Raw genomic sequence first — 11,041 nt, 5'->3', positions numbered from 1 at the left:
GTAGCAACTTTGGAGCATAAGAAAGGTGGCAATGGTTGTAGCTGAAGTGATCAGTCACAGGTGGTCGTGTGTTTGAGCGTTCACAATGGGAAGAGGATTAAAATTTGCTATGATTGGATTCAGAAAGGGCTTCTACAAAAAGCACAATGTAAGAGCATTTCAGTAAAATGTCCTACTTTTGATCCTTTGCATTCATTCTTTCTCAGTTAAATCAGCAAGTGTTAGAGCAGATGCGCTGGTGTAAGCCAGTGATTTAACTGGAGCCAATGAAAAGATGCTAAGATCAGCTGAAGGTTTGGGTATTAAAGAGGAAGACAGGACACATGTCCCACACACAGATCAAGTACCAGTCCACAGTAATATACTGAAAAGAGCTATGATGGCTGCAGCTTTGCCGCATTAACCTCTGTCTCCTAGAAAGGCAATGCAAGGGGTCGTTTTGTAATTGGAATTGCTGTTCGGTCAGTGTGGGCTGCTTTTCCAGTTTTCCTGCTACATCAGTTGTAACAAGATTTAGATTTATGACATCCTTTATATTTATGACACCCACTTTATCCAATAGAGAAATCCTTCAAAGAGATCCTCTATAGAAATGGTGGGTATGATCTACTTCAAGGAAACTGAGTGCTCGGTTTTGGGCAAAGGTTGTACTAAGGAATCTGTGTCCTGCCAATATGACAGTGATGATGACTGATCACTAAAAGAGACACCACCAAGTGATAGTTTTATAGTTTTAAAAACAAAGTTTAATTGTTAAAGTTTTCAACATCAAAATGCATCAACTCTTTATTAGATGAAAAAGTCATCTCTGCTGTATTTGCTGATGATCTAGGACTTTTTCATAAATTCTTGTTAATGGCCTCAGATCTCTGAGAAAAACTTCCATAAAATATTTGCTTTGGAAATAAATATAAAAGCATAAAAAAGTGGAAAAACCTTGTTACCAGAAGCTTAAACAGTAGATGAGACAGTAGAGCTATTAATCTTGTGACCTCCACTCTCTTTCCCCTTGTCTGGCTACACTGCTCTCTTTGGCTGAGAATGGCGTTTCTTAGGCCACGCAGTATTAGGCCACTTTTCAACATGCAACTTCAATCCCAGGATAAATTATTTTTAGAAGGCTCTAATGAAAATATTTTCAAGATATGGCTGAAGAATGCAGGATTTACATATGTTGCTGAGGGGGAAAATCAGGCTGTACAAACAGCCAGTGAGAATAGCATGAGCTATCTACTAGTTGTATTTAACAGTTAATTCATGGGCATTGTTTGGAGGATATATCCTGGGTTGTCTGAGCATAAGGAAGTCTTAACTAGTTTTACTGGCAATTCCATAGAGTGAAAAATGGAGTTCTCTCTGAAATCTTCATTTATTCTAATAAACATTAATCAGAATTCTTCAGAACTTCAAACGCTGGCAAAAATTCAGTTGTTGGTTAGCTAGTAAACATCTTAAGACTTGGACAGACAGATGAACTGTTTAACAGTCAACAGTATAACTAGTATGCTGCTACAAAACTCTGTACAATCTGGGGACATTTCCATGCAACAAAACCAGAAGAGCTTATTGAAACTCCCTTGCCATATCCTGTATTCCAGCATTTTGTTTACAGTTTTGATAACTTGAAGAGGTTTAAGCGACTGGCCAGGCAGGAGGCTCCAGTAGCATATCGGATCTCTTTCAGTATGCCAATCCATTCCTTCTTCTCATCATCATACCTACGTTTAACAAAACAAGGTCAGAATATAACTTCTAAAAATTTGGGTTTGATGCTTCATCACACATGGAATCACAGAATAGTTAGGGTTGGAAAGGACCTTAAGATCATCTAGTTCCAACCTCCCTGCCATGGGCCCAGACACCTCACACTAGACCATGTCACCCAAGAAATACAGGAAATGGAGGGCAGACCACATGTTGCAAAGGCTTATAGCAACCATCTGCTGCAAGATGGCACAAAAAGCTGCTTTTGTCCTCTAGAACTAGAGGACGTGTGTTGTCCTTTTCCTGGTCCCTAAAGCTTGTTGCTGGCCTGTCATGCTTCTTTAATTACTCCTACAAAAGCTTCTGCCTTGTCTTATGTATCCCTTCTGAATTCCTTCAGATTCTTATATACAAAGATGTTTTTTCTGGGAATCCTTTCTATCCTTCTGCCAGTTGAACTCCTGAATCTACCTTAGCAACTGAAGAGTCACAGCCAAAGTGTGATGTTTCATCACCGCCACTAAGATTTAGATTTTAAAAAATGATCTAGGAGATAGGCCTTTCTGATTTTCCTGGAACAATTACTCATTTGACTACTGAGACATGACCATGTACAAACCCCTGTGTATAGAGGCTTTTCTGCATAAGAATATCACAAAACAGAGAATGTTTTTTTATGGTACACTTACAAGGCTAAGCCTGCCAAGAGGGATTGCCAGTTTACTCTTTTGAAAAGAGTAGAGCATCTGAAGATCATGACTCAGACTGTTTAAATTAGCAGTAGGCAGAAGTAGTTATTAGATCCAAGTCTCATGTTTATCTCTTACTTCCTGACAAACATTTCTATCTGTCAAGAAGTGCTTTGCAACCTGTGCTATGGTTTATTTCCAGAGTTAAACGTAAAATCTCTATTCTAGCTTTCCACCAGGAAAATGTGATTAGAGTGAAACTTACTTCCATATATCAGTGACTTCACTGGGTGCAAATTCTTTAGATTCAAGCTGAATCATTGCAAAGCCTCCAATAGCATACAAAGCTCCACTTAAGGTGACTAAACTGATGGAACTTCTCTCCTGGGGAAATTCAGGCATTATCTCCCACCTAAGGATGAAAAGAAAAACCTAAGTTAACTAAGACATGACAAATATTCTACACTGAATTAATTAAAATACACCTGTGACAAAAATCCAGGTACCAAGAACGTCTTTGAGTGAATGGTTTAGTAAAAGGAAACAAATCTGGCATTTAGCAGCAGTTCCAGTGTCTCCATCCCCACAGGGACTACCCACAAGTCTTAAGTGATGGAACTGCATTGTGATGACATCTCTTACCAGATGTCCACTTCCTGCAGGTTTCTTGGGCCCATCATCAGCAATATGCATTATACAGATGTTTTGTTCCCCAGCTACTCTCATTTTTTCTCTATAGTTTCCAAAATGCATATCCATTTCAAGTAGCATTGATATAATCATTTGAATTTAAAAAAAGTCACTGGAGCTTATTAGCATCCTTTCAAGTTTTCTGCCAATTCAAACATAGGAACATATAAACCATACAGACATCCCACTGCTGAATAATGGCAAAAATCAAAACTAATAGGCTAATTGGTCTCTCTCACTTGTGTGACTTGATTGTAACAAACCAGAGTAAACCAAGGCAAGAACCTGCAGTCAGCATCCTCAAGCAGAAGGTGTTTCTGATCAGTGGAAGAGAAAACTCTGCCCAACATCATGGTAACAAACTGACCTGTACTTTCCTTTGCTTCTATAGAAGCTGTAAAGTCCAAAGTTCCCTCAAAATTACTTCTTGCAGAATTCACATTTTGTATTGGTAAATTCTATCAGCAAGTCTCTTTGGGATAGCATACAGTTAAGTTAAAGCTTCCATTGTGAGGGTTGATGGCTGCAATGCCATCTGTCAGTGAAGACAGCACAGCCATGTGTTTATGTACAATAGGAGTGCTTGTTGATAAAAGAGCATCCAAGACCACTTACAAGTCTGAGCTATCATAATAAAGCTTTATGGGTATTATTTTAAATGAAAGTTTAAATGAAAGTCAGATGATAGGAAGGAAAAGTAACAAAAATAACAAAAATGAAAATTAAGAGTAGAAAGACAGATACAGAGGGTATAAACTCCTGGAAAATCAGAAACATTTGAGGGATGCTGACTGCAAAAGATCATCTGTGTTGTGAGGAAGAGCACTGGAAAGTTTCTGGACCAAATAAGTGAGCTAATTTCAGGTGTGACTTACTGTTCTTGTCGAAACTTTTTCTTTACAGTAATTCATAGCATGCCCTTAAATTGAAAGTTTTCCTGGAGTTTTCATATTAAATAAATAAGCAGAATTACCTGCCAGTCAGTAACTAGTAGTAAATGGTATTTGCTGTGACAAGGTGCATGAATAGCAAGACATCACGAGGCCATATACCTGAAGGACATTCAGCTAGTCCTGCTCAGGGACCTGATTTCTCTTGCTGGGGGTTCATGGTTAGTGTCAGTGCTGCTTCAACTAGATAGTGTGGCCCCTGCCCATCTTTCCCACTTTTCCCTGTTATGCCAGCACACATGGCATAATGTGGCTGTGTGGTCAACGAGATTGGGAAAGTAATTAGACTTAAAATCCCCCAAGATTAGAGGGTGGGTTATTTTTGTCTACATGAGCTCTTTGATCATGTTTGCAATATAGCTATACTAGCGTAGAACATGCACATGGGGGCAGGAAAAGATGGCCAGAGATACTGGTTCTTTAAGCTGCTGCTGCTGTTGCTATTGCTATAAATGTGAGTGTAGAACAAATGTCTCAGTGGGATTATAGGCACTTGAACACCTTTGTGACTCAGCTTAGGGCTCCTAAAAGTGGTTTTACCTAGATGATAAAACCCTTGCTTTAAAATACTTTGAATGTTGTACTCACTTATTGGTGGTCAGATCAAAAGCTTCAACAGATGCAGTAAGGCCTTCTTCAGTGACACCACCTGCAATGACAATCTTGCCCTTATGGATAGCTGTTCCAAACATCGAGCGAGCCACTTTCATTGGAGCCAGGTCTCTCCAGTCTCCTTTCTTGGGATTGTATACAAACAGTCTATTAGTACATTTCCTGGGGAGGAAAAAGAAAACCTGTATTCATTCTAAGGAACTTTTGGCTTGTTCCAAGCGAGACTTAGTTGAAGTGGATTGTGTGGGTTTAGTATCACACCTCTCTCCTCAACATGAGATCCTTTCTTGTATCTATCTGGGAATTTTTGCATGTCTACAAAGCACTAATCACATCCATAGAACTAATACGTTCAATGAGGGTCCTCATAGCTATGTATTACTAATGCGTCTGCAATGTAAGTAAAATTTGCCTTGGAATAAGTAAAGTTATTATAGTAACTAGTTGGGATTACAAGTTATATGCAATTCTTCCTTATAATGAAATAGATATCATATGTGCCATAACATGTTCCCCTCTGCCAAAATGTTAGCAACCTTAATTCAGAGATGTAAAAAAGAGCAACCCTAACTTCTGAGGGTGAGAACATATAATCTATAAAGACCAACCAAATAACATTATAAATCATCATGAAAAGACTTAGAGACTCACTTATCATCAGTTTTTCCACCAAGACAATATATCAGTCCATTGTTTGAGATAGTAGCATGGCCATATACTTTGATGGGTAGTTTTTTGATCTCACCCCATTTCATCGTGCTGGAACAAGAACAGTATCACCGTTAGGCTCTTTCAACTAACAATGGGGTAGTTTCATGTCCTCAGTGGGCAGAATTAAATTGTCAACATACACAGGATCATAGCATAATCCTGAATCTAGAGACTCCTCTGTGCGAAGATCCTTGCCTGCAATTACATAGATCTTGCTGTCTGACTCTCCCAGCCCGAAGAGACACCTGGCTGACGGCAGTGGAGGAAGGGCAACCCACTCACCAGCGATGCTATCCAGCTGAAAGAGCATCAGAACAGGAAGTTAGGAAAGGCAAATAGTAAGAATTCACGCAATTAACACTGCTCCACAAAATTAATCTAACTGCAATCAGTGCCCCTGAACAGTTCATCTGCTTGCCTGAATAATCTACCCCTCCCTCAGTGCAGCTAGTGGTGATGACTTCTACCCAACTCTGCTTCATGGTGCTGAGACACAGCAGAGTCAATGCCACACAGCTCTCTTTGCATCTGCTCACCCTCACAATTTCTTTGCCCTGTTATTAAACTTCTTACTTGTTTTAAGATCCTTCATTCTGAGTTCCCTATCACATGTTGGAAAGAACGAATTGTTCTTCTTCCTGCCTGAAGAAAGCAGGCACTCCTGCTGTTCCACAGCTACGCATTTAGCCGGTTGTGCTCATTGCTGCAATGAGAGATGCCAGACATCCTCACACCATTCTTAATCATCAGCAAATGTCAGATGTTTATTCTGCAACCCCTACAGCAAAAGACATGGTGTTTCATCACAAATACCCTCAAAAGCTCCTGAGATCACTGAAGGTACAATGAATAAAGACTTCACTCCTAAGCACAAAAGGCAGGCAGTGCAGCTCCCTTGGCAATGATATTGATGTCATCCCTATTGTATACTCCCACGGCTGTTTCGATTCACATTCAGTATATGCTGAAAACACCTAAGGAGAAACAGCAGAAGGAAGGCAGAAGAAAAAGCAAACAAATGAAACAAAACAGTGTTTCCTAGAACTGTGGTGCTCAATTTTTGTTTTGATCTGAGAACTTGCAATTGAACTTGAATGCTTCCTAACATTCAAAAGAGTATCTATCTTCTCTCTTCTACTGTATATAGATTTGCTTCATGATGTGCAGGAAGGGAAAGTAAAATGCGAGTTTGCACAAATGTAGATGCATTTGATAGAAAGCAAGAGAAAGTTCAGTCAAAGCAGTCAGGTCTGGGTTTAGCTCTGTGACAACCTTTTCCAGATGTGTTCCATAGTCATGGTCTCCATGCTAAAATGCATCTCCCAGATTTGATAGACCACCCCTACTGGACACCTCTATTATTTTATTGCAACAGTGAAATATAGTTCATGGACATGGATTACCCCAGCACCTGTATATGGGTGGTTTAATGAGAAGATGTACCCATCACAGATCACAGCATGCTAGTTAATCAGTCTAGAAGATGACGTATCTACTGGTACTGGTATAAACTAGTCATGCATTTCTGAGGCAGTGGCAGCCTTGTTTTCTCCTAGGTTGCTACCAAATAAAATGGTAACAGGTGCCTCACTGGTGGAGCAAGGGAGATCAGTGAGTGCAAATGAGTTTGGCACCACATTAGCATTTCAGAGAGAACAACAGCCACATGGCTAATGTAGACAAGTGTTTTAACTATAGGCAGTAGCAGCAGCAAAGAAACTTAAAGATGACAAGCAAGAGATCAGGATTTCAGGAAACGTACATAGACACATAAAGAAGAATTCTGAAAACTTTATCAATTTTTAATATCAATCTTCAGGTTAAGTTTTTCAGAGGCCCCTTTCTAGTGGCCTGAGACATGGACTGTTTGTTTCTGGATTATATTATGACATCATATTACATTATGACATTAACACAGTATTTCTATTGGAATAATATTTCTGTAACGAAGTTTGCACTTCAGTGGTCAGTGTTTCACACCTACATAAGAAAATGAAACAGTGCTAATCCCTCTCCAGCAAACCAACACTTCCCTCTCATAGGTATAACAAATGCCTGAAACCAGCTCTTTCACTGTGTATGAAATTGTAGTAAGCTATACTCCTATAAACACTTAATATTTGCATTTTTTAATATCTGAAGGCTTTAAAATTCCATCACTGCTTATCACTCTGCTTTATTTCATATTTGAATAAGGACCTACTTTCCTTCTCTTAGGCCTAAAGACAGGATGTGGCCAGCAACATATTGCATAATTTATTAGCAGATAGTTTAAATATTCCTCCAAGCATGTAGGCAGGTAGCTCAAACCACAATAGGTTATGGTGTAAGCATGCCAGATTGTAGTTTTGCTCATTTTTCTGAAACATATTGTGCAAGTTACAGTTTGTATTAATCGGCCTTATACAGATTTACAAAATGCTTTCGGTTGAAAGACGGTATTTAGTTCGCTGCCATTGACAGTTTGCCAAGAAAACAACCTTCTACAGCTAAATTCTGTATTTTTAGAATGCCCTCCTATTTCCAATGTAGATGCGACAAAAAGACTTCTGGAATTTTATCGACAAAAGTGGCATTTAAAATACACACATTATTGCTGTCACAAAGATAGTTCAGATTCAGAAAAAAGAAAGACATCTCATTAGGTCTAAAGCAGCAAAACACACTGCTTTCATGGAAGTTAACAGGAACTCACAAAAGGTGTTTTGCAAAAGTACTACTAGACTTAAATTTAGGCATTTGTACCATAAAAAATCTGGGCCTTAAACAATGAAAGCCAGTGCCTAGATATAATATACTACTCTTATTCATCTCCTCCAAGATCTTACCAGGGGCTTGATCTTGAAAGAGAAGATGCAAGTCCCTTGGTTTCATTTATCTCTCTGAGACAGGAATAGCTCTTTAGAAATACTTCTCCCTTCACTGTGCAGAGAGACTAAACAACTCACTTGCATAGATTCAGAATACATTTCAGTAACTCTTATAAGCACCTGTTTTTGCACCAGTTATGAAGCTTATACCTGGAAGAAGTATGACTGGAAAGGTTGATCCTTGTTCTCCTCTTCCACATACAGTCCTCCAACAATGTAGACCTGATTTTGTTTGGTGACTATACTGGAATGATTTCTGGGAATCTGTTCTGCCAGGGCTGCTAGGTAGCATTCATTTTCAAGAGGATCATAAGCTACTGCAGCAGTGTCATTAACCAGAAGTATTAGGTCTTTGACAAACATGCCATGCCGGGGAAGGTCATTCAGGTAGCCAGGCAGTAAATCTTCATCTCCTACATCACCGTTCACCTCCCCTTTGGTTGACTTTTCTGTACTTTTGCCAGTGTCAGGCAGTTTTCCAGCAAAAGCATCCTTAATAATCTTTACTTTTTTCTGGAGGTCCGAGTTGCTTTTGATTATATCATCCTTCTCAACATGTTCTTTGAAATATTTTTCTGGCATAAGACGAAAACGTATGCAGTCAAAAATTTCCCCCAGGCTCTTTACTCTGTTCTCCTTATCTGTTCGGACCCATTTCATTACCGCTTCAAATACCAGTTCTTCCTTCTCTACGTTTAAGCTGTCAGGTGAAATAACTGAGATAAGTTCATGCGGGGCAAGCTGCATGAAGTCCTCCTCTTTGCAGATCTGCACAAAGTGATCTGAAACAAAATCACGGGCAGAAAATGCAAGTCTTGGGCAATCAAGCAGAACACCTAGTCGAAGGATGGCCAGACAGTTACCAACAGCAAGCCTCTTCTGAAGATAGGAGACGCACACAGTGAATACAGAAGGGATCTGAAAGCGACTGGCCAAAGCAAAAATATCTTGCACATTAGAATCATTAAGATCAATACATGCTGAATAAAGGTATTTGACAATCATATCTAGGATGTTGGGGTCAACATTCTCTAGAACCACCTCCTTCTTTTTCTCTTCGTTTTGCTCAGATAAGAAGTACTCACGAAAATAAGGGCTACATGCTGACAGAATCAATCTGTGGCAAGGCAAGCTTCTGTCACCAGCTTTTAGAGAGCAATCTACAAACTTCTTCTCTTCAAGGAGTTCCTTGAGGCCATCCTGAAGAAGGGTGGATTGGTAAAGTCTGAGCTCTTCAGTGAGTTCCCTTTGGGAATCCATTTCGCAAATACTTGGAAAAGGGGAGGGAGCAGAAAGCTTTAGCTGTTGTCTGCCCAAAGGTCTGTCTGTAAAAAAGGCAGACCAATGTGCTTTGCCCTGCCTGAAGCCTCTGCAATTTAATCTAGTTAGCTAAATATAGGTACATACTCTTACAGGTTGGAATTTAAGATGGCTGGTTTGGAAAAATAGATCTTTCCTCGCAGCTGTCAGAGAGTGAAAGAAGCAACTGTTGCTTTAGTTGCTATGGTCAGATTTTGTCACCGTGCTCCACACTGAATCAATGAGACTACGTGCAATGTAAGAAATTACTTGAGATGAGTAAGGACAGCAGAATCTGACCCTCAGTGAGACAGCCATGAGCAAGATTGTAAATATACATGTTACCAAATATTCTGAAACAGAAATATTGTTAATCAAGTTGTCAGCTGCAAGTACTGTTCAGTTTGTTTCAGAGTTGATCAATACATAAAGATACTGACAACATCCAGAACTTCACATCAATTATCTACGCTTTAAAATTATTTTTTACATACCCATATCACATCTGCGATTTCCTCAGATATTGATAATAAGACTTTGAAATTCATTCCAAGCTTCTTCTTAATATCCATTTGGTTGTATTTATTTGTAAACTAACTCCTACTACTCAGACATAAAAGATGCATTATTCAGGTAAAGTTCTGCTTTCAAAAATAATTTAACATTAAGTCTCCACCCCCTTACTAAACATCATTCTTAATTTCAAGTACTCTGGACCTTACCAATCCTTTTAAATTTGACTGCACTAGAAATGGTGCTAACTGCTGTTAAACTAAACCAAAACCAGTACATCGGAACAGTAGCATAGAGAATGAAACACATGTAATCCACCATTTTAACATTATTTAACAGCTGTATAATTTAAAACACCAAAAAGAGAAATCTGAATTAAAACTAAAAAAAGCCCAAAATCAGAAAAGTAATTTGAAAAGTGAACGTGAATTTAGAAAAATTATGCTTATGTTGAACATTTCACAATTTAGGTTGGGAACATTTAGATTTTTACTTAAGGTTGTAATACAGAACCAAAACAAATTTGAAATTTTACGCTGTTTAATGTACCTTGGTGAAGGGCTGTGTTTTGCCCATACAACGATTGCTTTTTACTCATATGGTAAAATCGTCATTAAAAGTAATAGAAACAGGACTAAAATCCAACTGTTTGAATGCAAGATCTACAGCGAGGTATAACATTATCAATGTTTATTGAAATAGTGATTGCTTTTCAACATAGGCAGTATTTCACTAAAATACATACCTTGAAAGACTTTTGACAAACACCACAATTACATTCACACCACAGTTACTTTACTGTTAACAGTCAGCTGCTAAAATAGCAGCTGAGAGGAGGGCTCATTTGACTTTTTCCACTTATAGAAAATAGCACAGAGGTCTTATCTCACTAGAAAACGTAACAGCTGCATCTTCCTTTAAACAATAAATGACTCATTTCTCTCTAATACATAACATCAGAAAGGTCTAATGACTCAGGCACAGAAGCTATTTGTGTGTGCAC

The 11,041-nt window shown here is 38.8% G+C and overlaps 1 protein-coding gene across 1 annotated transcript; it reads right to left on the bottom strand.

The window, feature by feature from the left end:
* Window positions 1-1,606: 1,606 nt before the first annotated feature.
* KLHL41 (kelch like family member 41) lies at window positions 1,607-9,486 on the bottom strand (the record flags this gene model as incomplete). The annotated part of the gene is made up of 6 exons (XM_080621741.1): window positions 1,607-1,718; window positions 2,659-2,805; window positions 4,622-4,807; window positions 5,297-5,404; window positions 5,497-5,654; window positions 8,377-9,486. 6 exons carry the CDS (start codon window positions 9,484-9,486, stop codon window positions 1,607-1,609), a joined length of 1,821 nt encoding a protein of 606 aa, XP_080477867.1.
* Window positions 9,487-11,041: the final 1,555 nt, after the last annotated feature.

Source organism: Psittacula echo, assembly GCF_963264785.1.
Source record: "Psittacula echo genome assembly, chromosome: 6".
Lineage (NCBI taxonomy): Eukaryota > Metazoa > Chordata > Aves > Psittaciformes > Psittacidae > Psittacula > Psittacula echo.
This window is presented reverse-complemented; position numbering and strand designations above follow the sequence as displayed.